The sequence below is a fragment of the Pongo pygmaeus genome, chromosome 14 (genome assembly GCF_028885625.2).
Source record: "Pongo pygmaeus isolate AG05252 chromosome 14, NHGRI_mPonPyg2-v2.0_pri, whole genome shotgun sequence".
NCBI classification, from domain to species: Eukaryota; Metazoa; Chordata; class Mammalia; order Primates; family Hominidae; genus Pongo; species Pongo pygmaeus.
Genome location: NC_072387.2, coordinates 108,317,019 through 108,344,133, shown reverse-complemented (window position 1 = coordinate 108,344,133; position 27,115 = coordinate 108,317,019). Strand labels below are relative to the sequence as shown.

The 27,115-nt window shown below is 46.9% G+C and overlaps 1 protein-coding gene across 5 annotated transcripts in view; it reads right to left on the bottom strand.

Annotated features, from left to right (window-relative positions):
* The window catches only part of FARP1 (FERM, ARH/RhoGEF and pleckstrin domain protein 1), a 313,748-nt gene that overhangs the window by 17,483 nt on the left and 269,150 nt on the right, over nucleotides 1–27,115 (bottom strand). For all 5 annotated transcript variants that reach the window (XM_054446398.2, XM_054446402.2, XM_063651069.1 and 2 more), the window contains 5 exons: nucleotides 24,366–24,553; nucleotides 23,078–23,167; nucleotides 21,866–21,999; nucleotides 8,498–8,576; nucleotides 1,907–2,144 (listed from right to left, as the gene is read on the bottom strand). In XM_054446398.2, the coding sequence (XP_054302373.2) occupies nucleotides 1,907–2,144; nucleotides 8,498–8,576; nucleotides 21,866–21,999; nucleotides 23,078–23,167; nucleotides 24,366–24,553 (729 nt within the window). The remainder of the gene's footprint in view (nucleotides 1–1,906; nucleotides 2,145–8,497; nucleotides 8,577–21,865; nucleotides 22,000–23,077; nucleotides 23,168–24,365; nucleotides 24,554–27,115) is intronic.

Below are 27,115 nucleotides of genomic sequence, written 5' to 3'. Positions count from 1 at the left end.
AACGATTTTTCTAGAACAAGCCTGGTATCACTGTTTCCCTCCTTAAAACGCTTCCTGTTCAGCCTCTGCTCTTAGGTTACAGCTTTGCAGGGTCCATGGGGTGCAGTGGGATGTGGCCCCTGCTTTCTGTCGCAGCCTCACTTTGTGGCTCTCCCTGTGTCCTGCACGCTTTTGGCAATGTTCCGGTCTCTGTCCCCTCTGAACCTGAGCTTGTGCTGTTTCTAACTCTATTCTCCACACCCTCCTTTCACCCAGGAAAACCCCCGTTTACATTTTAGTTCTGAACTTAGACACCATTTCGCTTCGAGATTCCCCCCAACACCCCCCTAATGGCCCGGCTCCAAGTGCACCATCCACTCCTCTCTCACGGCCCTAGTGCAGGGTTGCCACTGCCCAGGTACCTGCCTGCAGGCCCTCCAGCACCCAGGTACCTGCCTGCAGACTCTCCAGTGGGTCCTGTGAGGTCAGGGGCCGCACTGTTCCTTCTCCCTCACATGCCCAGTACAGGTGCTCGCTGCGCAGCTGGGGTGTGAGAGCTGGCCAGACCAGGTCATGAAGACTTTCGATTTTACCCTGAGGCAGTCAGCCGTCACCCAGGTTTTAAGCCAAGGTGTAAGAAGATGGATTTTTAAAAAGATGACACGTTTGGCCAAAGAGTCGGGAGGTGTTTCTGACATTTCAGGCAAGAAATAAGGGCCTTGCCCTCCTAGTGGGTGTGCGGATTCGGGCCACCTGTGCAAGAGCCACCTACGCAGGGCCAGCTCCGCGTGCCAGGCCAGGGAGGGCAGATACCCACAGACCAACTGTGACACCAGACAGAACGACTTCTGTTCAGAAAAGCACGCGTGGCCCCGTGGGAGATGCAGGTCTGGAATGTGGCTCTGACCTCTGAGTGACCCTGCAAGTCCCTTCCCCTGAGTCTCAGCGTCCCTCCCTGTAAAATGGGATCATGCAATTGATCTAAAGGGGTCCTTAAAGGAGTAACGGTGTGAACATTGGTACAGTATCAGATACGCAGTACCTGGCCTGGGGCTGAGCAAGCGCGAGCGGGTAGGACTGTCCATGAGATAGAAGGGCAGGATGGTTGTGACCGTGGGTTCTAGGTTTAGGTTCCAAATCATTTCCCTCCAAGCTGTGTGACTCTGGGAGGTTCCTTAACCTCTCTAGGTGATGGGCACATTACAGCAATGAGCAACAGGATTTGTTACAAGCTATGTTTTGTGGCCATGGCAGAGGGATGAGTTTCCATCACGTGCGTAGAAGCAAGCTTCCTGGGGCGGGGGGGGCTAACTGTAAGCGGATCTTCTCTAGGGATCTTTGCACAAAACCACCCAGGGACCAAAGGAGAAAATGCATGCAAGAGGGAAAGGAAGAAAGGGGTCGTGACGATCATTAGCACCTTCTTTATGGAAAGATCAGGATGTGGCCGGGCACAGTGGCTGGCTCACGCCTGTAATCGCAGCACTTTGGAAGGCCAAGGCGGGCGGATCACAAGGTCAGGAGTTCGAGACCAGCCTGACCAACACGGTGAAACCCCGTCTCTACTAAAAATACAAAAATTAGCCGGGCGTGGTGGCGGGCGCCTGTAATCCTAGCCGCTCCAGAGGCTGAGGCAGGAGAATCGCTTGAACCCGGGAGGTGGAGGTTGCAGTGAGCCGAGATCGTGCCATTGCACTCCAGCCTGGGCAACAGAGTGAGACTCAGTCTCAAAAAAAAAAAAATCAAGATGTAACCAAACACCAGAGCAGGAGTAAAAACCAGTGCCCGCCCGCCCTGATGAAAACCTGGGGCCCAGCATCAGCTGACCTCTCTCCCTGGGGAGCCCCTCCCTGGCTGGGCTCAGTCTGGGAGCAACCGGCCTGAACCGTGGCATGGGCACCAGGTGGTGCAGGCTCCCGGCACTCACCTCGGCAGTCCCTGAAGTCGGCGTGGCTCGGCGGGTGGTGTTTGCACAGCCGCTCCAGGACCTGCTTGTAGTGCATGAGCCGGTGCAGTGGCCGCAGGAGGAAGGTGTTGAGCGGTAGGTAACACACCTTCTGCAGCTCAAAGTCTCTGCAGAAGTTCTCCAGCCGCCGGGAGCTCTTGATCCCATTCTCCAGGGCCTCCAAGGCCTCGCTGTGCTTCCACAGGTGAACCGCCAGGTGCTTGGGAGGCAACAGAGGAGGAGGGTCCTGTTCAGCTGAACGGGACGCACCTGTGTTCCGCCCAGTTTCACTTGGGGAAATGAAGCGCTCCTGCACTCTCTATTTCACGACTTGTTTAATTTCCTTAAATTTCACGTTGTTCATAGTTCACTCTTTGTTATTTCACTTAAGTTCTCAGGATGAAATAAAAAGGCCTATTAAGGTACTGAGCAGTTTAAAATACACATGGATCATAAAATATATGAGCTATGTATACAACATCACAGGTATAAATGTTCCTTTAAAATCGAGCCTGGAAAAACTGGGGAGAAATATATCAACAGGAGCTCCTTAAGGAGGGCTGTGGTTTTCTTCTGAATGTCATCAGATAACAAACAGCCCAGGATCCATCAGTAAGCATTATGTAGTTTTAAAACCACATTTCTGCTTCCCTCGCCCTGTCTGCTCAGACAGTAACTAAGCAGCTATGTGGAGCCCCTCCTCTGCTGGGTCTGGGGAGATGGATGAGAGTCAGACAGCGCCCTGACTCTCCTGCAGTCATGGTGGGGATGGGGATAGAGTAAGCGCTTGGATGACAGAGCATTAAAGGAGGAATGAATTCACCTGGGTGGGAGGGAGGAATCCCAAGGCAAGGACACTTCCAGGCAGATAGGGGGAGAGCAAGGGACAGGGGACACCCCAGGACACAAAAGCCAAGGTTGCTTTCTTCAAGTCTCACTTGATAATCACCTCCCAGAGTGGGCTTGCTCTCTATGTGCTGGTAACTCCCAAATCTGAATTTTTATTTTTTGTGACAGGGTCTCGCTCTATTGCCCAGGCTGGAGTGCAGTGGCACAATCTCAGCTCACTGCAGCCTCGAACTCCTGGGCTCAAGGGATCCTCCTGCCTCAGCCTCGAGCAGCTGGGACTGCAGGCTTGAGCCACCATGCCCAGCTAATTAAAAAATATATATATATTTATTTTTAAAGACAGGGTCTCACTATGTTGCCCAGGCTGGTGGTCTCAAACTCCTAGCCTCAAGTGATCCTCCCACCTTGGCCTCCCAAAGTGCTGGGAGTACAGGCGTGAGGCACCACGCCCGGCCCGAAATCTAGATTTTTCTATCATGTATGTGGGTATATATTTGTATACATGTCTACAGATATAAAAGGCACAAAATGATGAAAGGTTTTATAATTGACTTGTTTTTGTAGAAAAGCCTATGGTAGTATCTGGCACAGGCGAGTAGCCCAAGTCAGAGAGGAAAATGCGGCACCAGATCTAGATTTCTCATCCAGGCTATGGCCCAACCTCAGCGGCTTTTCCACTCCCATGCCCCGGAAAAAGCTGGAAACACAGCTGTCCAGACACATGTCCACTTCCTCCTGCCTCACCTGGGGCCCCCGTGTTTATTCTCTAACTTCAGGATGGGTACCACCACCAGCCAGGTACTCAGGACATTAAAACCTGGGGTACACTCCACATTCTTTCTTTGTCTGAACCCGTCCCCAAGTCCTATCAATTTGTCCTCCGGAAAATGTGGCCTTTTCTTCTTTCTCACGGTCACTGTTCTCATTCCGGCTGTGTGGTCTCCAGCCCCTTCCACTTCACTGTGAGTTGAGCCCCTTGAATGAACTTTCCGCAATGCCACTCAACAGACTCCCCTTAAGCCGGGATCCCTCTGACCTCTGGCATTGATGCTTGCTACTCACCCTGAGCCACCCACTGACCGCCTTGCATTCAAATGCACCACACTCTCACACCCAGAGCCTCTGCACACAATGCCCCCTGATGAGGACCCTCCATCCCTCGGGGTTACTCCGGGGCCTGCCCTGCTCTGTACTCCTGCATCCTCCCACACTCACTGCTGTGTCTGTCCACACAGCCTCCCTGCTGGGTTGATTTCATGACTTTCTATTTTGAAATAGACATTCATAGGAAGTTGCAAAGAAACATACAGGGAGAGACTGTGCACCCCTCACCCAGCCTCCCTCAATGGTGACATCCTGGAAAACTAGAGTACGATATCAACACCAGGAAATTGACATTGGTACAGCCCACAGAGCTTACTCAGACTGCACCAGTTATACATGCTCTTCCATGTGTGTGCATGCATGTGCGTGCATGTGTGTGTCGCTCTGTGCAATACTATCACACGTGTGGTCCCCTATTTGATTTTGAGAGAGGGCATCATCATGGTAACATCCTGGCATGTCGTCACATCCTTGGGGGCCTGGCATACACAGTGGGTGTCCAAAGGTCTTCCCTGTATATACTAAAGAGCAAACGAAGCAATGCACACACCCAGGACAAGGCAGGGGTCTTGGGAGGACAGGGGTTCACGGTGGCCAGAAGGCAGGGTAGAAGGTGAAAGGTTGGGAGCAGGGTCCGGAAAGACGGCCCAGGACTAGAGTAGAGGCTTTCTTCTTTAGGTTTAGAGTTTGGACTGCATTCTCCAAACCACAGACAAACCAGGAGGGCTTTGCACAGTCAGTGTTGTGTTGTATGAACAGTGACTCCAGCCATCATCTAAGTAGTGGGTTGGGAGGCTGGGTTGGTGGAAGGTGACTCATTGGGAAGCTGGCCCGGTCACCTAGCAGGAAGAAAACAGAGAGCCAGGAGGAGCAAAGTGGTACAAGTGTCAGAAGGAGGTACAGGTGGTAGAAGCTTGGGGAGACAGGCGATACAGGAGGGAATGAAGGTCCCCACTTGCCAAGCAGGTGAAGATCAGGACGAAAGGCCCTTTCTTTGCATTGATTTCCAAGTGTTTTTGTGTGTCTGGATGGATGTGTGCAGGTGGACATTCACAGCGTGGGCTGGAGATCCTGATTTGGGTGTCTCTGACTCTCTGGAGGTGGTTAAGGACCCTCGACTACCCTCCCTTGGTTGTGTGACCTCACTCCTGTGTGCAGAGTCTGGGAAGAGCCGATCAGGCAGAGACTGATGACAGCAGGTGAGTGCACGGGTCGGGGGTGGGAGTGAAGCGGGAAAGACACTGCAGGCTCTTTCCCGCATTTGGACAACAGTGCTGGCCTGGGCTTCTCACATTTCTGGAAACTTCTGCTGTGCCCCTCCATGCTTTATAGAAATTCTTTAAAACAATAAAAACAGCAATTAAAAAAAACCCCAACTAACTTCTCAAAAAGGCTGCCAGTGACTCTCAACAACCTCTCCGTCTATTTTTATTTTGCTTGCACAGAGCTCCATGCTATAAACGCTCATGGCATCAGCACACTCCTGAGATGCCAGCAAAGCAGGGGAAGCTGGCTGAATGCAGAAATGCCAGCTCCCCAGACCGAGGAGAAAGAGCACCAGGAGCGGATGTCAGGTGTATTTTTAGGTGGTCTTCTGCGCTGGGTTAGGGGAGGGGAGGGTGGGATGTCAGCCTCTGAGGGAAAGCAGCAGTGGGAGTTGGCACACAACCTGGAGGAGGCACGAAGGACACTTGCTGAACAGCACCACACTGGGGACTGTCCTCGCGGGTGGAGATAAGCCTGGCAGGTCTCTGCTGCTGTCCCTAAAGGCCCACACCAGAGTCCAAGCCTCCTTGAAGAGGGTGCCCCCCTGGGAAGCTGTGATCTCAGATTGAAGAACACAGGGAGAAAAGCTGAGAAACCAGAACGGCCCGAGAAAAAGTACAGAGCATGTGAAAAGAGGGAAAAGATGGGAGAGAACAACAGAAACAGCGTCCTGTTACATGAGAGAGGAAAAAGGACATTTTTGAAAAGCAAACGAAGCCGGTCTGCAGTGACTACATCCTATCTGATCCCAGCTATGTGACATCTGGAAAGACAAAACTATGGAGATGGTAAAAGATCAGTGGTTGCCAGGGATTTGAGGGGCATCTAAGGGGGATGAACAGGTAGAGCCTAGGGAAGTTTTAGGGCAGGGAAACTGTTCTGTGGATCCCTGTCATTATATATTTGTCAACACCCATAGAATGTACACCACCGAGAGGGAGCCCTAATGGTCAACCTTGTCAATATTGATTCATCAGTTTCCACACGTGCACCACGCCAATGCAAAAGGCTAATAGCAGGGGACACTGTGTGTTTAGGGGTGGAGGGAAGAATATGAGAACTCTGTACTTTCTCCTCTAGTTTTCTGTAAAGCTAAAATTGCTTTGAAAGATAAAATACATTAACTTCAGTAACTCCCATGGAAAGTGGAAAAGATGTCTGTTTTCCTTCTATCTGAATGTTGTGCCTCAGCCGTAGCTCATGCCATTCAAAATACTGTGGCTATGGGAACATCTTAGGTAACTCTTGCTTTTCTTTTTTTGCGTAGGATTCTGCAACCCTGATCACTTCTACGGTCTCTCTCTGGTATTGCCTCAAATTGCAAAGGGTTGCTGTTTGAACACAGTGAAAAAAACAAACAATACCTCAGGATCCAGTCAATGTTACCGTGCTCTTTGTTAAGAGAAAGAGATTGACAGGAAATCTCTCAAGTGGCATTTGATGCTGTCTTTTCTGTGCTACCCACCGACCATCCTCCCCTTGTCTCTCCCTCACGAGATTCATCTTTATTTATTATTTATTTTTGAGACAGGGTCTTGCTCTGTTGCCCAGACTCGAGTGCAGTGGCGCGATCATGGCTCACTGCAGCATCGACCTGCTGGGCTCAAGTGATCCTCTCCCCTCAGCCCCCTGAGTAGCTGGACTACAGGCACTTACCATCACTCTTAGCTAATGTTTTTTATTTTTCATAGATACAAGCCTTGCTATGTTGTCTAGGCTGGTCTCAAACTTGTGGGCTCAAAGCAATCCTTCCATCTTAGCCTCCCAAATTGCTAGGATCAGAGGCATGAGCCACCACACCCGGCTGAGATACATCATTTTAATGGGAAAAAACTAAACGCTAACCCACTTAGCTAGGTTTATGGGAATTAAGACAAACCCTAACGTTAATTTCATTCTATGAGTGTCTTGTGTATAGTAGGTGCTCAGTTAGCACTGCGTGGATGGACAGGTGGATGGATGGACTGAAATGGGGGCAGTATGAGCACCTTCTTTAGGGGGTTGCTAGCTTCTCTGGGCAGTTATTAGTTTTTAAGGTTGTCATACAGGCTCTGGGCAGTTAAGATTCAGGAAGATGGCTTTAAAATGTGAGTACCGGTGTATTCAAAAGAGACGCTGTGTGAATTAAAACATTGTATGTTACAGGAATTATTAATGGATTCAAATGAAAACAAAAGGAAGATTTCAGATATAAGAGATGGAGCAGACTTTTTAAATGTGGTAGAGTATTAGTTTAATATTTATTGACTTCTTTGGATATACTTTCACTTTTATGTCATTGATTGTAGATATTGGTGGATGATTAAAAACATATTTGTGACCAGGCATGATGGCTCATGCCTATAATCCCAGCACTTTGGGAGGCCGAGGCGGGTGGATCACCCAAGGTCAAGAGTTCGAGACCAGCCTGGCCAACATAAACCCCATATCTACTAAAAACACAAAAATTAGCTGGGTGTGGTGGCGCGCACCTGTAGTCCCAGCTACTTGGGAAGCTGAGGCAGGAGAATCACTTGAACCTGGGAGGCGGAGGCTGCAGTGAGCCGAGATCGCGCCACTGCACTCCAGCCTGGGCAACAAGAGCAAAACTCCATCTCAAAAACAACAACAACAACAACAAAACCAACCAAACAAAAAAAAAACCATATTTGCCTCGTACACTGATTTAAAGTCATAGAATTTACTGAAATACCTACATAGCTCTGAATCTAACATTTTTGTCATGGTTATTAGAAGAAACCAAAACAACTGACTGAACATGAAATGTTCAGTCAATGTTTGTCTACATCTTTTTTTTTTTTTGAAGTTTTGAATCATCCGTTCACAGAAAACCCTTGTTGTTTTGGGTACAATGCAAAACTTTCGAAACAAACCTACTAAAAATGCTTTCACTAAAGTCATTGGATTTTCATTCATGCTTTGAAATAAAATTATCTAGAAAGGCTGGAGAAGGGTTTGCCAAACAGCCATCTTCCTGATGTGCCTTAGATTAGACCGGGGTGTCCAATCTTTTGGCTTCCCTGGACCACATTAGAAGAAGAAGAATTGTCTTGGGTCACAAATGAAATACACTAACACTAACGACAGCTGATGAGCAAAGAAAAAAAAAAACCCAAAAATCACCAAAAAGAAAATCTCATAATGTTTTAAGAAAGTTTATGAATTTGTGTTGGGCCACATTCAAAGCCGTCCTGGGCTGTAAGCTGCTGGTCAGCGGCGGGTTGGACAAGCTTGGTGTAGAGAGTCAAATCAGGTGATGCACGCTGATGGAAATGGCTTACAGCCTACGCCCATGGCAGCCCCGCTCGATTTTCCTTGGTGAACCTTGCTCCACCCAAATCTCAACCAGCTCACCTTCATGCCCTGAATGTTCTTCAGCATGACATCGCCGATTCTTTGGTAATCTCTGATTTGGGCATTTGAGCGGCCTTCCCTGAGAGCAAAAGCAAAGGGTTGGAAACACAAAGCGTCAGTAGTGACATGACAGCCCTGATTACAAATATCAGCCTACCGCTTCCTTTCCAATCACCCCTCCCCAGACACCTCCTGAACTTCTTATGGGGTCGTGGAATGTTATCGTTGGAAGGAGACTTGGAAATTACCCCACTCATCCTGCAAAGAATTCCACTTGTGCTTTGAAAGAGATAAGAGAGAACCAATTTCCAATCCTTTTAAATTTGGTTTATTTTACTCTACCCATCTGCACACTGGAGTTTGATTTTAGATTAATTTTTTTCCATCCGCACTTGGGTGATTTTAGCATCATTAGGTCCGCACAGAGATCATTTGCAGTAAGTGGCTTGTAAACAGAGTCCATCCTAGAGATGGGTACTGCTAGACACCTGCAGGAAGCAAGACTCAGCCCCAAAGTAAGGTTTCTGCTTCTAAGAGCCCTTGCCTGAAGCAGACCAATAGCTGTCCGTAGCACTTGGGAAGAGAAATGCATAACTGAGAAAGGAAAGGAGATGGTACCTGAAGGTGGGAGTGACGCAAATGCCATAGAATAGGGTAGGGTGTGTGGCCCAGGAAGAGAGAGAGGCACGGAGGGGAGGGCCATGGTCCCCCAGACATGCTGGGTGCTAGACAGCAAAGCTGTGGGCACGTTCATTGAGGTTTGGGGTACATGTGCACCTTTCCAATGACTCACTGATCAACGCAGAGAGAAATATAATAACATGGATGGTAGCGAGTATTTACTAAGTACTGTCCATGTACCAGACATCGTGCTGAGTTAATTACAGGCATGAGCCGTTTTAGTCCTCATAGAAACCCTCTGAGGCAGGTACCACTATCACCCTCGTGTTACAGTGAAGGAGACAGAAGCATAAAGAAACCATGAACTTGTCTGTTATCTGTTATCACGAGGTGTGAACTCACACAGGAGCCAGCTCTAGTTTCCCAGGCCACACGCCTAACCGTTGTGCCAGTGCATAGCTGCTGACTTTCCCATCGATGAGAAAGGAATTTCCCAGAGACAATTAAAACATGGTTTTCAACAATCAACCTGGCAATTATCCTTAAACCAACTGTCCAGGAAAACCAGAAGCCAAATTACATGAAAGGAACAAATAAAAACAAAACAAAATGAAACAAAAAAACCGCACTAGGCTTCTAATAGGAAGTGAGAGATCCTCAAAGTGGAAAAAAATAGCTGGCAACCCAAGTCAGGAGGGACCCGGGATCTACATACACCCTATGATGGTTAATATCGAGTGTCAACTTGAATGGATTGAAGCATGTAAAGTATTGATCCTGGGTGTGTTTTGAGGATGTTGCCAAAGGAGATTAACACGTGAGTCAGCAGAGTGGGAAAGGCAGACCCACCCTCAATCTGGGTGGGCACAACCTAATCGGCTGCCAGCATGGCCAGAATAAAAGTAGGCAGAAGAACGTGGAAAGACTACACTGGCCTAGCTGCCCAGCCTACATCTTTCTCCCATGCTGGATGCTTCCTACCCTTGAACATCAGACCCCAAGTTCTTCAGCTTTGGGACTCGGACTGGCTTCCTTGCTCCTCAGCTTGCAGACAGCCTATTGTGGGACCTCACCTTGTGAACAAGTGAGTCAATACTCCTAAATAAACTCCTCTTATATATACATCTATCCTATTAGCTCTGTCCCTCTAGAGAACCCTGACTAATACACACCCCACAGATGTGGTGGCTAAGAACCCTCCGGCAACGCAAGAAATGGCTTCCACTGGGACACTCAGAGCCTTCCTGACTGTTGACTCAATCTCGGATTCATCAAGGATCTTCTGATGAACAGAAGAGGGCAAGGAGGATGCACACGCTTAATTAAGCAAACCCAGGAGGTAGAAAAGTTATCGTGAGTAAAAACAGGTTGCTCCTGGCTTCACGTTCCAGGCAATCAACAGCATTATTTATTCTATTGGTTCCAACTAAGCATATAGTGCAAATTACATCACAGAGAAGACTGAGGGCACCCAAACCTTTTAGGTAATTAAAGCTTCTCTAAAATGAAAGAAAAGAGAGCACCCCCAGGCTCCCCAAGCTCCTTCCTGGGTCTTCGTTGCTGCCCTGTGTGCTGGTGGTCTTCAACCTGGTCCATTCTCTTCCACCAGCACAGCATCCTCAGTCCTTTGCGTCCTCTTAACTGCCTTAATTGGCACCGCTCCTCTGCTAATTAAACGAATCTCTCCCCACCGCTCCCCTGAAAAGGTTCTGGGAAGATGGCCATTAACCTCGGAACCACCAAAGCCCACCTCCCCTCCTCCTATATTCGGGCTCTCCGGGCTGGTCGGCCCCACTGCGTGGCCCTCCAAGCTCATCCGCTATGGGAAGCTTTCCTCTCCAGACTCCCTCATTTCTCTTCAGGCCAACCCTTCAATTCTCGTGGCCACCTCTTCAGGCTGCTCTCAAGCTATCTGTGTGTTTTGGGAATCATTTGGTGGTCCTCTCTTTTCACCCTCTACTTCTTCCTACACAAGCCCTCCTATTTGCCATGGTTTCGGTTCATGATGCCAAACCATGGCTGACCCAGGTAATGCATTTCTTAGACCATCCAGAGCACTCCATGTGAATGACCCCATATCTTGTATCTCAAACACAAAATGTTCCAGATTTTAGGATCTTATTTCCAATACCAAATCCTCTTCCTTCATTTTCTTAAAAAAAATTTTTTTTTAAAAAGATACGGGGTCTTGCTTTGTCACCCAGGGTGGAGTGTGGTGGTATCATCATAGCTCGCTGCAGCCTCCAACTCCTGGTCTCAAGCAATCTTCCTGCCTCAGCCTCCTGAGTAGCCACTAGAAGGGTGCACCATCATGCCAGCTAATTTTTTTGTTTTTGTAAAGATGGGGTCTCACTCTTTTGTCAAAGCTGGCCTTGAATTCCTGGACTCAAGCGATCCACCTGCCTCAGCCTCTCAAAGTGCTGGATTATAGGTATAAGCCACAGTGCCTGGCCTCGTTATCTGGAACTTAAATAATTGGCTCCAGAATTTTTTGAATGGATCTGCCATTTGAGAACATACAGAAATAAAGGACTTAAGTTCAGAGGACATCATTTAGATATTCTAGTGAGAGTCTGGATTGCGAGGGAAGAAATGGGGAGGATTCTGGCTTCCATCAGTAACAAGCAATATCCTCTCTCTCATAGACACACCCCTACCCAAGAGAAAATGAAGGGCTAGGAAGAGGACGCTGGGCGAGGGTGGTGGGGAATGAGATGGAAGACAAATGTCATCTCTTTCACTTTCTCTGTTCTTTTGCCAAATATCTACTGATGTTAAAGCTTCAAAGTCAAAAGAACCTTCCTTCCCACATCCATATCTAAGTCCCCAGCATCTTTCATGGTAGAGAAGGCTCTGAGTTGGCACCATCAGACCTCTGTGCAGTTGGAAGATGCAAAGCCCTAATTGTAAAGGGGGTCAGCTCTACGTGATGTGGTGAGTACAGGCTGGGGGCCTCTAAAGTCACTGCAAACACAACTGTTTTTGCAGAAAACATCTGTCTTTTGCAGAAAAACATCTGTCTTTCTCATCCCATCCTGTTCCCCACCCCAGCTCACATAGCAAGTCCCAGCCCTGCTTGGTTCCAAATACACAGGACACAGCGCCAGGGACCGGGGACAAAATCCAAATTCCTGCTGCCCATCTAGAAACATCCTCATGGTTTTATTTCCTCTATATGTCACTGCCTCCAAATCTATAAAGTCGAAGTGTTCCTTCTATTATGAACAGCTAAAAGGTCACTGTATTATCAAGAACATGAAAAAGTAATTATAACTCTTCCACCACGTCCTCTGGATGTTAACCTCACAGGAAAGGGGTCCTTGTCTGCAAGGCAGGGCCACATATTTATTGCCTGGGTAATTACCACACAGCAACAAAGACGAAAATTCTTTTGACAATTTCACTTAGGAAAACCATGTAAAGTCTGCTAAGAAGCTTCCTGGATGATCAATTCTGACCTGTGCAATGTGATTAACTTACTCCCAGGAGCAACTACACATCACTTCAGCAAGGGATGCAACACACACCCACACACCTCATGAATCTTCAAAGTCTTCCTGAACTCATATCAAAACTTCATTCACCACAACGTGAGCTGGTCATTCAGCAGCAGACTGAGGGTAAGGAAGAAGTAAAGGACATGAAAATGACCAACTGTGGGTGGGCCGCTGACCAACAGCAAGGTTGTTTCCAAGGGTGGACTGTGAGTGTTCTGCCCATCATCCCCCTAAGAGGAGTCAGAAGGACAGCCTGTATGACGAGTTTTGTCTCGAACTGCCAGGAAACACTTTTGCGGGCTGTCGTCGCAGGCAGAGGCAAAGCCAGCCAGGATAAATCAATACTTTGCCCTCCTATTCACCTCCCCAACCTCAGGGTCAACATAAAGCCCATTTAGAACATCAGATAAACAATTCACAGTGTGCTGGTGACCTTGGTGGCAATAAAATCTCCCAACTGTCCTCTAAAGCATCACGAGCCCTAGGGTGCGGGCTCCCTCTGAGAGGGCGTGTTTTCTGGAAGGCAGTAACATTTGGCCAGGCTGTGGTGAAGTGCCCCGGGAGATTCCTTAACCATGAAAGAGGGCAGTGACTGGCACACTGCATACCCCAAGGGCCCAATGTAAACCCAAGCGTGTTTACTCATCACCCAGCTCTCCCCTTCTCTCCTTGCCACAACACGAAGAGCCATCTCCTCAGAGCACACATGCCAGCGGTGCAGCTTGGAGCTCGAGGGCTCATTTTTGTCCCCCTGCTCTATCTCTAGATGCTTGCTCAACCCCGAAAATAGATCTTTTTTTGAAGCCTCTTAGTCTTCACTTGCAACACCAATACCACATCATTGTCCTCACTATTCCCTGCAGTCTCTATGATTCTAAATGGAAAAAAGTATGAAATTATGTATGTTTGTGTGTCTATGTAAGTGAAAAGCATAGTGTGAAATGAGTAAGTGGGAACAGACGGATCCTACATTAATATATGGGGTGGGGAGGGTCGCTGGGTTCCAAAAGCAAACAAATTAGCCAGAGTAACAGAGTGTGTGTGTGTATTTTATTTTTTTTTTTTTTTGAGACAGAGTCTCGCTCTGTCACCCAGGCTGGAGTGCAGTGGTGCAATCGTGGCTCACTGCAACCTCTGCCTCCTAAGTTCAAGTGATTCTCCTGCCTCGGCCTCCCGAGTAGCTGGGATTATAGGTGCCTGCCACCACGCCCAACTAATTTTTCTATTTTTAGTAGAGATGGGGTTTCACCATGTTGGCAAGGCTGGTCTTGAACTCCTGACCTCAGGTGATCCACCCACCTCGGCCTCCCAAAGTGCTGGGATTATAGGCGTGAGCCACTGTGCCTGACCTAACATATTGTGTATGACATATGTATCAGCCACGTGTGATATATGTGGATTTTTCATTTAAGTCCCATCAGTCTTAGCATTAATTCACATGCCTACTTGTCAAGACGACATTTGTGAGAGAGGCATCTTCAATGGGCCGGGAACGCCACGCCTTCGGCAGCTGCGGAAAACACAGAAGACGGAAGCCCTCCCATTCTCAGCCACCCTCAAGTCTGTCAATTACACTCTTAGGTTGCTCAAAGCTATGGCTTCTTTCTTGCCTTCCTGAGGTTTACCACCAGGTCGAGGTGAATAAGAGGATCAAAAGTGACAACCCAGTCACGGGCAGGTTTGATAGCATCCAGGTGAGCCCCGGTATCATTACTGTTATCAACAGGGCACATAATAAAATACAGTAGAAGAGAAGAGCCGTGTCAGACTCGTCTAGTGACCTGGAGAGTGCTTTCTCTCAAGTGTCTTCTAGTAGAAACCCACCTGCAATTCTGGCAATTGGCAAAATGGTTTCATTTGTCTCAGGGAAACAGCTTGCTCTCAAAGCACTGTGAGCTATATAGTCACGACTAAGGCAGAAAATCCAAGAAAAACTAGCTCAAAGCTATGCTCAAGAACATGGAATCTAGCCGGGTGTGGAGGCTCAACGCCTGTAATCCCAACACTTTGGGAGGCCAAGGCGGGTGGATCACTTGAGGTCAGGAGTTCAAGACCAGCCTGGCCAACATGGCGAAACCCCTTCTCTACTAAAAATACAAAAATTAGCCGGGCATGGTGATGCACGCCTGTAATCCCAGCCTGTAATCTCAGGGAGGCTGAGGCAGGAGAATTGCTTGAACCTGGGAGACAGAGGTTGCAGTGAGCCAAGATCACGCTGCTGCATTCTATCCTGGGTGACAGAGGGAAACTCCATCTCAAAAAAAAAAAAACAAAACAAACAAATAAACATATAATTTTACTCATGCTTAAAAAGGAAACAAGGCCAAGTGTGATGGCTCATGCCTATAATCCTAGCACTTTGGAAAGCTGAGGTAGGAGGATTGCTTGAAGCCAGAAGTTCAAGGCTGAAGTGATCTATGATCATACTACTGCATTCCAGCCCGGGCAACAGAGGGAGACTTTGTCTCTAAAAAACTAATAAAAATATAAATAAATAAAAGGATATTCCATCATACATTTTGTTTAGCCACTCATGTCAATGGACATTTGGGTTACCTCTTCCTTTTGGCTACTGTGGATAAAGCTGCTATGAACACTGATGTACAAGCGTCTGCTGGAGTCCCTGCTTTCAGTTCTTTGGCGCACATGCTGAGGAGTGGAACTGCTGGATCCTATTGTAATTCTGTGCTTAGTTTTTTGAGGAACCCTTATGATTTTTCTTTTAATGATACCTAGCACAAACACTTGAAGCTTCAGAGAGCTGGTGGAACGATGAGACAAGTATTTAATTCATTTTTGTTATATGATGGCTCACTGGTGCTTCTATAAAGATGCTCCATTTTTCTGGGCAGTGAAACAATTTTCTGAGCTTAGTCATCTCCACTTCAGCCACCCGGCATCACAGCAACACAATGCTGCTCTCTCTGTGAAACTCCTGACAGCAGCTGTGAGAGTGTCCCATCCCTGGAAGAGCCCCCCTCTGCCCTGGAGGGATCTCCAATCCCTCAGGACACCCTTCTCACATCTCTTACACCCTGCGGGACTTCCTCCTGTCTGGAGTCTGCTCCTATACACCAGGAACTACCTTCCTCAAACCATCCTTGCCCTCCTGGCTGCCATTCTCCAAGACCTGCTATCTTCTGGACCCACCCCTACGTGTTCTTTTTTTTTTTTTTTTTTCTTCCCCAAACCTCTGGCGGCCTCTTCTGTTTCCTTTGCTGGTTTTTATGCTGCCATGATCTACGTTTATGGAAAGCAAGCTGCTATAAAGGTACAGTCGAGAAGATTCTGCCCTTGGCTGTCTTTTCCTCTCAATGTTCTCTTCCTTGAAGGTCTGATTCTTCTTGTGGATAACTTCCAAACCTACACCTTTCTGCCTCATTTCTTTCCCAAGCCTGGGACCCACATTTTCAACTGTCTGGAGCACTTTATCATGGGGCCCTCAAAATTATCATTCCCAAAGCAAGCTCATCTTCCCTTATCGTACTTGTATGCTTTTTTCTTCCTGGCTTCTTGGATTTCCCTCCCATTTTCCTGACCATCCTCTGAGCTGACTGTTCAAAACTCTAGGTGGCCTCCCCTCACCTTCCTCACTGTCTCGCAGAGCCTTGGCTGCTCAGTGATATCTCGACATTCAGTCAGTCTGGTCCTCCCAGCCAGTCTCTCCTGCATGCTTTCCACGTGACTCTAGCCAAAGTTTCTCCTAAAACATGCAGCTGATCCTCCATGAAAACTGCGTGCACCCCATAGCCAATTCCGAGGGCCTCTTTGTACCACTGACTGCTTGCTGTCTCCCAGCTCCCAGCTGGCTCGTAAGTGGAGTTTTGTACCCTGCAGAATCTACCAAGGCACTCTGTAGCAAAGCAGGCCTTCCACCCATCTCGGGGAACCCAGCTGGCCACCTTGCACTCAGCCTCTGCCAGTCACCTCAGGGCTGGCATTTGGGAGTCCTGACTGTACGCCAAAGGTTGTTAAGTGGCTTTCTCTGAACTCATTTGAACAGCTGAGTAAACTGTTCTTGCTTTCACAAGGAAAAGAACTCCTGAAGTTATTAGAACTCCCCAAACCAGTTTCTTTGTTTTTGAAGAAAGCAGGTAATGTGGCTTTGCCAGCAAGAAGCAGGCCTTGGGCGTCCATCTCCTTCTCAGGTGTGTTTACTCAGGAGGTGACATTTGGATAGGGGCAGGTGTTTACTGAACTGAGCTTCAGCCTAATCATTCCAGAAAACTTCCTGAGACCTTCTCTGCCCTGTAATTTCCCCACTGTTGATGAAGTATATTGCAGTCTCATGCAGGACTGCAAAGAGAAAGTCACACTCACTAGATCACTTATGTACCAAATTCTGGGGAACTTTTGGTGCATATTATACTTTAGATCTCTTTCCATTAATGATAATCATTGAAAATATTACCATGGAATAAAATCTGGACTTTAGTTAATGTAACGTACCAATGTTGTTTTCTTAGTTTTGTCCACTCTCCTATGGTGACATAAGACGTTAACGGGAAGAGGATGGGTGCAGACCATACAGAAACACTATTGTCTCAGCAACTTTCCTCTGGAATTATTTCCAAATAAAAAGTTAATTTTTTAAAAATGATCAGCTTCCCCGCTTTCTCCGCGCAGCACAGTATACTAAGCCCCCTCCAGACACTGTGCCATTTGCATAACACCCTGCATGGGAGATGCCACCCACATTTCACCCAGGAGGAAATGCGGTTCAACAAGACCCACACCTACAGCTGAAGACAGCCCCACGGCGGGCGTGTGACCTCGAATTCGGATCTTACCCACCCCAATCGACAGGAGCCAACCTGTGCTTCCTGTGTCACGGCAATGTGAGGAAAGGCATGGGTACACATACATGCACTGAACACACACACGTGCAGTTTGTCGGTCAGTAGCCAGGGTGAATCCTTTCTTAATAAACTTCCCTGTGATCTATTCTTCTCACTGAATAGATTTAGCCCGAGGGTTGCCTGTTCTGTATAGGCAATGATGGTACATGTGTGTCCTCAGGGACAGAACTGGCAGCAACGCTCCATGACCACCCTGGATGTGACACCCACACCTGTCAGAGGATCCGGCCCTCTGTGCCCTATGTGCCTGCCTCCTCCTTTGAGAGTGCAAGTCCCCCATGGGCAAAGCCTGCCACACACACACTCACCTACTAATTCATTCATTCATTCATTCACTCATTCATTCATTCATATATTCCTTCATGCATTGCTTGTAGACTAAAGAAACAAAAGTTATAACCAGTCTATGACACGCGAACCAAGGAATCATAGACTGTTAGGACTGTCAGAGGCACTGCAGGGTCGGCTGTTGCAGAAAAGGTATTCATCACGATCACCCCAAGTACTTAAAACACACAGATTACTGAGTCTCACTCTTAATAAAGCTCTGATTCAAGAGAGCTGGATAGGGCCTGGCAATCTGCCTTTTTCAAAGCCCCCTCCAGTTCCCAAGCCCAGTGACCCTGAGGTACCACCAGGTTTGGGGTTTTGCTCCACAGATAAATCCTGTCTGGACATGGACAGTCAGTCTCTGCTGGAGCATCCCTTAGGTGAAGGAGCTCCTGACCTCACAAGGCAGACTCTCACTGCCACGCTGCACTTAGGCTTTGGAAATCCTTTTCTGTGTTCAGGCATCATGCTTCTTTGGAAATTCACTCCATTGTTTCAATTTTGTCCTCTGGTTCCACTAAGAAGATGTATATGCCCTTTTCCATAGGACCAGACTGCAGGTACCTGATGGGAGCCATCATGCTTTCGAAAGTCTCTTCTCATCCAGTCATTTTGTTTTAATGGAATGCATTCTCATCCCATTTCACACGTGAAAGCCGAGTGTGGTGTAGTGCTCTGCAAGAGTGCCGAACCTTGAATTTTAAAGGAGCCATCCTTTTCTAAGCTCTGGGCTCTTTTATTTATTTATTTATTTTAAGTATTTATTGATCATTCTTGGGTGTTTCTCGGAGAGGGGGATATGGCAGGGTCATAGGATAATAGCGGAGAGAAGGTCAGCAGATAAACACATGAACAAAGGTCTCTGGTTTTCCTAGACAGAGGACCCTGCGGCCTTCTGCAGTGTTTGTGCCCCTGGGTACTTGAGATTAGGGAGTGGTGATGACTCTTAAAGAGCATGCTGCCTTCAAGCATCTGTTTAACAAAGCACATCTTGCACCGCCCTTAATCCATTTAACCCTGAGTTGACACAGCACATGTTTCAGAGAGCACGGGGCTGGGGGCAAGGCCATAGATCAACAGCCTCCCAAGGCAGAAGAATTTCTCCTCCCAGACGGGGCAGCCGGGCAGAGGCGCTCATCACTTCCCAGACGGGGCGGCCGGGCAGAGGCACTCCTCACTCCCTAGACAGGGCAGCCGGGCAGAGGCGCTCCTCACTTCCTCCCAGACGGGGTGGCAGCCAGGCAGAGGCGCTCCTCACTTCCCAGACGGGGCGGCCAGGTAGAGGCGCTCCTCACTTCCCAGCTGGGGCAGCCGGGCAGAGGCGCTCCTCACTTCCTCCCAGACAGGGTGGCGGCCAGGCAGAGGCGCTCCTCACTTCAGCTCTGGGCTCTTTTTAATGAGGCATTTTAGGGCAAATGTTCTTGACCTTGGCAACACTTTGGAATCACCTAGGAAGTTTAGAAACTACGAATGCATTGGTTCTACCCCTCAGAGGCTGATATAACAGGGCTGGGTTATATCAGGCTGCTCAAGGTGACTTCAACAAGAAGCCGATGTTGAGAGGTACAGATCTAGAGAGACACTGGTTTCTGTGTTGGTCTATGGCTCGTACTAAACTCATTCACACTCAGCCTTTTTCCCTTGGAATTCCTGCCACACCAGGTCCTCCTCATCATGTTCTTGAGTAATTGATTAGCTGAACTTCACTGCAGCCCTTTCCAATGATCCCTGACCAGTGTCGTGTATTTGGTTTAGGTCTATTGTTGAAAGGCTACCGCAGGTCCCATTGATGGAGCTGCTTGTTGACTATCTGCTTTCTCTCTAGCTTTGAGAACTTTACATGCTTCTGGTGTCTTTCTGTAAAACATGGGTTACATTATGGATCTTAGAAAGATACTCTACTGAAAACCCTCTGGGAGTCAAATTATATCAACTGCTTTTTAAGCAACTCAATACTCTTTCACAGATAAGGTAAAGATTTATGGTCATGGAAGATCCACGTGTATGGCATTTACTCCTAAAATGAGTCGTATTAGACAGCTCTCTGCATTTCTCTCCGGTGGCGCCCTCCAATGGGGCAGCCAAAGCCACCATGAAGGGCTTTCAGGGTACTGCAAACTGATGACATTTCCTATGTGTGGCCTCTCCAACCTTATTTAAATCAACTGCCACATGCACTGAGACTGCTATAGTGATGCCAGCTCAAGATGCCCTGAGCCTCCAGGAAGATTTGGCTAAGACAGTACTAACGCATGTCTCGCTGGCCAGAGGACAAACCGCCAAATAGGTTCTCCAGAGTTGTAAGGTCTTTGACCCCATTATGAGAGCATCATTCAACTTGGTATGAATGATGAGACACAGGCAGAATACATGTGAAAAGTTCTAGGTCAAGCTTGGGAAGGTAGTTACATTTGGCAGAATTTTTACTTTTACTTTAGAGACAGGGTCTTGCTCTGTCACCCAAGCTGGAGTGCAGTGGCGCAATCATAGCTCACTGCAGCCTTGAACTTCTGGGCTGAAATGATTCTCCTGCCTCAGCCTCTCCAGTAGCTGGGATCACAGGTTTGCATCACTATGCCTGGCTAATTAAATATTTCTTTGATGAGACGGGGTCTTGCTATGTTGCCCAGGCTGTTCTCGAACTCCTGGCCTCAAGCGGTCCTCCCGCCTCGGCCTCCCAAAATGCTGGGATTTATAGGCATGAGCCACTGTGCCAAAATTTTTATTTTTAATTTTGAAAAGTGACATTTCTCTTATATTCAAAATACCAAGACTCTTGCTAACGTGGCATTTTCAATTTTTCCCATTTCCAGCGAGGCTGACTTTGTACCTATTATTTCTCCAATTCTGGCTGTGCTCTCCCCACTGGGGCCTCTCAGTAATGCCTGTCACCTCCTTCTCTCAAGGGAAGGAGGACTGCACATGAATTATCCTCCACGTATAAAAAATGTACAAAGCCAGACATCACTTAGGGGGATCAGAGAGCTCCCGCTGCCCCAGCATATTGGCTTCACAACACAGAAAGCAGCTCCGCTTAGCTGTTAAACCGACACTTGAATGCCACAGTCTGGGATCACCTGAGGCAGGACAACTTCACACAGGGCTCCTTCAGGCCCTACAGTCACTGAGGGCCCCTGGGGCCACTCCAAACCAAATTCTCACTGGTAGTGAGGATACAGCCCATAATGGGTTCTATTTCTGCCAAAAACCTTTTGCTATTTTCTCCTGGCATTTTTCAAATGCATGTTTAGTAGACAATCAACTCCCCATGTTTCTCTCTCCATATAATTGTCTTTAAAAAACGGCCATAGGAATTGTCTACAAAACCTTCTATTTTAGGTAAAGGTGTAGCAGATTCTGTATGTGACAGTCCATAAAGCTTTTCCTGGTTTTTTGTACCTCCCTCTTCTCTCACATTAATGTTTCATTTGGTATTTAATGGACAGGCTTAAGATAATTTTTAACCAATCTGCTATTGATGGACACTTAGGTCATTTCTATTATTTTAATTATTCATTGGATGTCTTTGTTCAAATGGCATTTCATGTATTAAAACAGATCCTTATGATAATTCAAGGTAAGGTAAAAGTGTGTGTGTGCACATGCACGCACCACATAGATCTGTTTTTCAAAGCCTGTTTTAAACACTGGAGTAGAATACAGAAAACTGCACAAGGCATATATGTACTTCATAAAAGACTTAAAGCAAGCACCAGTAAAATATTACCAGCACCCCTCAAAGCCTTCCTAAGCCCCTACTCTTTATAATCCCTATTGCCCCTCTAGAAGTAACTACTGTCTTTATTTTGTGATAATCATGTAATCATCGTAAGAGAGGGGAAAAAATCCATCTTGAAGAACCGCAAACCAGAGGAAAGAAACTGCAAATGAGATCTGAACGCATGTAGGATTTAACTGAAAATCACTTGAAGGGTGGCTTGTTGTATGCCAGTTTCCTGCCTTTTCTCTTTGTTCCTGCCTGCTGCTTACCAGGGATGACGTAAAAATAACACGAGCAAGAGGGAGGGAGGAACGTAGCTGGGAAGTAGAAATGTACTCACCACAGGGCAAGTCGTTGCTCAATTTCCTTGAGAAAATTGGTATGAAATTTGTGCAAAGGTTCAAAATTCGGGAATATGAGACTTTTCAGTGCTTCTGGCATGGCGTCCTCTTTGCTCACTGTGCTCTGAAACCACTGGAAATAAGAAGACGATGCACTTACAGGTGGAAAGATCAATGACGAGTGTCTGCAGTTTTCTCCAGAAGTCACATGCAGCCAAATGCACTGGGAGGAGCCAGGGCTTTCCTGCGAGGTTCTTGGCATTTCAGGAACACGGGGCTGCCCGGGCCTTACTGCTTCGCCTTTCTTTCCTTAGATGGGGTAAGAAGCACCCATCTGTATATTACTGCTTTCTGCAGTTTGCTACCCATTGACTGTTAAAGTCAGGAGAAATCTCTTAAATGGGGAACTACTCGAATCAAAACCTCTATTCTGGCCGATTCACTGGATAACCACTAATTTATGACCAATGAATATTCTGTGCTTCATTCCTTTAAAAACTTCCATCTCTGTTCCTTTGTTAAAACACTGGGCATGAAGGTGGCCAAACCTGGGAATAAAGCCACAGCCTTCACACAAAGTCACTCCTGTCGCTGAGGTGAGCTGGGTTCACAATGCTTAGTGAGCACCTGTCAAAGGCCTAACACAATCCACAGCCCAGAGGATCAGAAACTCAGTGATCCCAATTTCCCTCCCAACTGGCTAGTGCTTTCCCAGAATCCAGGAGTCAGGGAGACATCTGCAATGCCCTGAATTTGTTTTCAAGACTGAGCAGGACTGATTAAAATAATAAAAGCCAGTCTTCTGGCAGATTTTGCTGACAAGGCTCAATTTATTATCAAAGATAAAATGAATCTCCTGTTCACCTCTGAGGTCTCCCGTGAACAAAAATCAGCAGTTATACTTGGCAATGGGCAAAACACGACATGTTCTGGACTGGTGCACACAGATGGTAAAATGTTTAATTTTAATTTTCTCTGCCTTAGAAACTTCCTTCTTTTGCACTTGAAAATCATCATTATCAAAAATGTTATAGCATATATTCCCAATTAAATATACTATTAGCATTTAATTTCTATACCCTAGGACCACAATCCTTTCAACTGAAGTCAGGGAATCCAACATTTAATTAGCTCCAGCCTCCCCTGTACAGCTGAGTATTAGCTGAGATAAATCATGTAATCGAATGCTTTTGGGGAAATACTGCACATACCGAAGTGATAACTTCGAGATCCTTCAGATATGTTCGCTCGGTGGTAGACACTTCCTTAGCTATGAAGTACGCTTTATCAGTTGGGAATCTCTGCAAAACCCAGCAAAAGAAACAAAGCGCAATAATCATTTTTGAGTATATGTCTCGGAGAATGTCCTCATTAAAGTAATATGTTACTAACTTGTGATCTTTTGTTAGCTGGCATCAATAAGAAACAAAATCCTTATTCTCCTTTTTGGGTTAGCAGAATAAATAAGAATGTATTCTCCTTTTTGTGTTAAGAGAATAAATACGAATTACTCTCCTTTTCATATGAGGAGCTAAGCTAAGATAATGGATTTCCATGATGAGAATATAGTCTAAGAAGGTTTCCTTCCAGGTAAAAATTACCATCAGCAAAGGACTCAAATTAGGCAAAGGAAATACATTAAAAAAAGGAACTGTCTGGTCCTATGTCCATTGGTGGAGTTGGCGTTCATGACATGGAAGTTACATTGTGGGAACACATGGTAGCTGGGTCTAAAGGGACAGGGGTGAGATCAGCTGGTGGCATCATAGGCCTGAACTCCCTTGGCGGCTGTCAGTCAGGTGGGCAGCCAGCCCCACCGTGGAGCAGGCCGGCCATCCAGCCTTGCTTTCTCTACAAACAATAAGTGCAAGTGTCCGCCATTTTGCCCACTTCTCACAGGAGTCCACCTGACCCCACTGCTGGGTGTACACACAACAGACTTCAAAGCAGAGACTCAAACAAATACCTGGACACTCATGTTCACAGCAGCCAAAAGGTGGGAACCGCATGACTGTCCATTAACAGAGGAATGGATAACAAAGTGTGGTTTATACACACAGTGGGACATCACGCAGCCCTCAAATGGCAGGCAATCCTGACCCTTGCTACATATGGAGGATCTATGAAGACAGAATGCTAAGTGAAATAAGCCAGTCACAAAATGGCAAATACCGGATGATTCTGCGTATATGAGGCACCTAGAGTAGGCAAATTCATAGAGACAGAAAGTAGAATGGGGGTGCCAGTGGCTGGCAGGAGGGGGAAGGAGCAGTTAGTGACGAATGGATGTAGTTTCCGTCTGGGAAAATAAGTTCTGGAGATGGATGGTAGGGACAGTGGCACAACAACATGAATGTACTTAACGCTACCAAGCTGTACACTTGAAAATGGCTCACATGGTACCTTTGCTCTTATGTATATTTTAGTACAATTTTTAAAATTCACACAAACACACGTGAACACACAGCCACACACGCGCTTGAGCCCTCGGCCCTGTACCTTCCTCCGGCCCTCATCCTCATCGTCCGTCCGGGGGCAGGCCTGGTCATTCAGCAGCGGGCTGATCAAGGGAGAGGCCTGCTTGGTGTCGGGGCTCAGGTTGGGAGACAAGGTCACGTTGGCAGGGGCCACTCCCCCCTGCGAGTTCACAGACAGCTCAGAAAGGTGAGGGCTGCCGGTCAGGGAGCCTGTTTGGGGATGAGAAGTTTTAAAGAAAAAAAAACGTAATTTTTTTCTGGGACCTGATTTCTATTCACTACTTTCACCTTTTTCAAATCGTAAGAACTTTGACTACCCCCCCATGGCAAACCTAAAGCAATTCTTTATTTTCTAGTTTTTTTCCTAAGTCAAAGCTGCCTTAATAAAGATACCAAAGTATGAATAATTCAATGGAGCCTCCGTTACGTAATTAATGATAAGATAGAGAACTCTGCTTAGATAGCAGTTAAAATACCTTAAAAGCATAGTGTATCCCAAAATAGGAATTTCTTCTCCCAACTACTGCTTATTTCTAAGAATTACTCAAGAAAGACACAGTGTCTATGTCACAATGAGACATGGGGAAATGATTAGAAAATACAACTATACTAACAGGCATCTAAGCAACTGGTGTACTTAGGACACACTACGTCCCGTAACAATGGGTCACAGCTAACAGAAAGGTCAAGCAACTAACTCCCCATTCTACAAAGAACAGAAGCAAGCTTGTTATACCTGGTGATGTCACTCCATGTCTCTCACTGTTTGGGACAGAAACACTAGCATCACATTACAGGCATATGTGATCACTTCAACATGCAAAACCAGACATCATTATATTACCACAATTTCCCTTTATGAGATAAAAGTGACAGGGCACCATGAGTCCTTGAGAAAGGATACCATAGTAATATGAAAATGTGGCCAGGCGCAGTGGCTCGCGCCTGTAATCCCAGCACTTTGGGAGGCCGAGGCAGGCGGACTGCCTGAGGTCAGGAGTTTGAGACCAGTCTGGCCAACATGGTGAAACCCCGTCTCTACCAAAAATACAAAAACATTAGCTGGCGTGGTGGCAGGTGCCTGCAATCCCAGCTACTTGGGAGGCTGAGGCAGGGGAACTGCTTGAACCAGGGAGGTGAAGGTGGCTGTGAACTGAAATCGTGCCACTGCACTCCAGCCTGGGCGACAAAGCGAGACTCTGTCTCAAAAAAAAAAAAAAAGTATATATTACCCGCTATGAATCAGCCAAGGGAGATGATATAGGACACTCTTTGCCAATACACTTTTGCAAATATCTATATCTCAACCCACTGAAGCTACATGGGATGTTTCAGAATATACTTCTAACCTAAGTGTTTTTGCCTAACACTTATATTTATACTAATAAAGCAGATTTGCTAGAGCTAATATGAGGTAAGCAAAGTTAAAATAACCTGCAGTCCTGTCTACTACCATGATAAGGAAAGACAAAGTCAGCGCTTCTCAATTTCTCAGTCTACAGTTTCAGGCTCGCTGCTACTTGGTATGCTGAAGATCTCTAAGGGAAAAGGTGGAGGGCGGTTTTCTGGGAGCACCCCCATTTTCCTGTCATCTGTTCTCACCCTCTGGAGCCATGCATGTGCATTTTGGAATTACAAGATACAACAGCCTACCTAGAATGGAGCTGATGAAGTAAGGGCGGTGAATTTGATCCCAGTATAAATGAACCCTGGAGAAACCACCACCAGCCCCCACCCTTGGTGCCAGGTTGAGCAGTCAGCAGCACCGCCAACACAGTGGAGGAAGATCCACTGTACCTGGAAAATGACAAAAGGCAGACGTCCTGCCCACAGACTACTGGTTAGTGCAATGAGCCTTGGATAACACGATTAGAAAATGTGAGGAAAAGGCAGATTCAGTAAGCTCGCATTTTTAAAATCCTTCTGCTTTTAAATCCTCATGTTTTTAATATACCTCACTAACATGAAGCCTTGTGTTAGACAAAGACCCCATCACCCGAAACACCACCAGACCCAGAAAACCCCGGAGAAAAAGGCCAGAAATTGCTTCACAAATGTCAATTTTATTGACACTAGTGCACAACTAAATACAATAATTGCAAAGGAAGTGGAACGTGTCAAACAGAAATGGTGACAATGAGTTAGAACTGCAGTTGTTTCAAGGTACTACACTATTCTTTTTTTAAAAAAGAAATCACAAAAAGAAAAATGTTATCACTACAAATAGGAATTAGAAAAGAGAAATTCTGTCAGTCTGTCTAGAGGTTAAAACATTTCATGCATTTGTGAGTTGCTGTTGGAGAGTTGTTTTTTATTTGTCCACCATAATCTGGCAACATTCGGGGCTTACCTTCAGCTCTCGCACTGTGCGTGAGATCGGGTGAGTAAGTGAGAGCATGCTGGACCTTGACTTTGCAGTGACGTGGAACAGAAAAAGCATTCGCCTCATCATTGAAAGAGTTGGAGCCGAGAATAAAAGGTAGTTAGAAGGCTAGTGGGAAGGGGAGTGGAGGCAAGGAAATAGCAACTAGCAGGCCCTATGCAGCATCTGGCAACAGAGAGGAAATGAACTGCCACTCGGGGCAAGGGAAAAGTAGGGTGTGCACACTCCGATACAGCCACCTCCACTCTCAGAGGCCAACAGCGAGCACCCTTGCTGCACTGCACCTGGGAACACTTATATTTAGGGGACAGAGGAGTTGGAAGAAATGAGGTAACAGGCTATGGCTCCACGAGAGAGCCTGCCCCGCCAAGAAGGTGTGCCACGGTTCA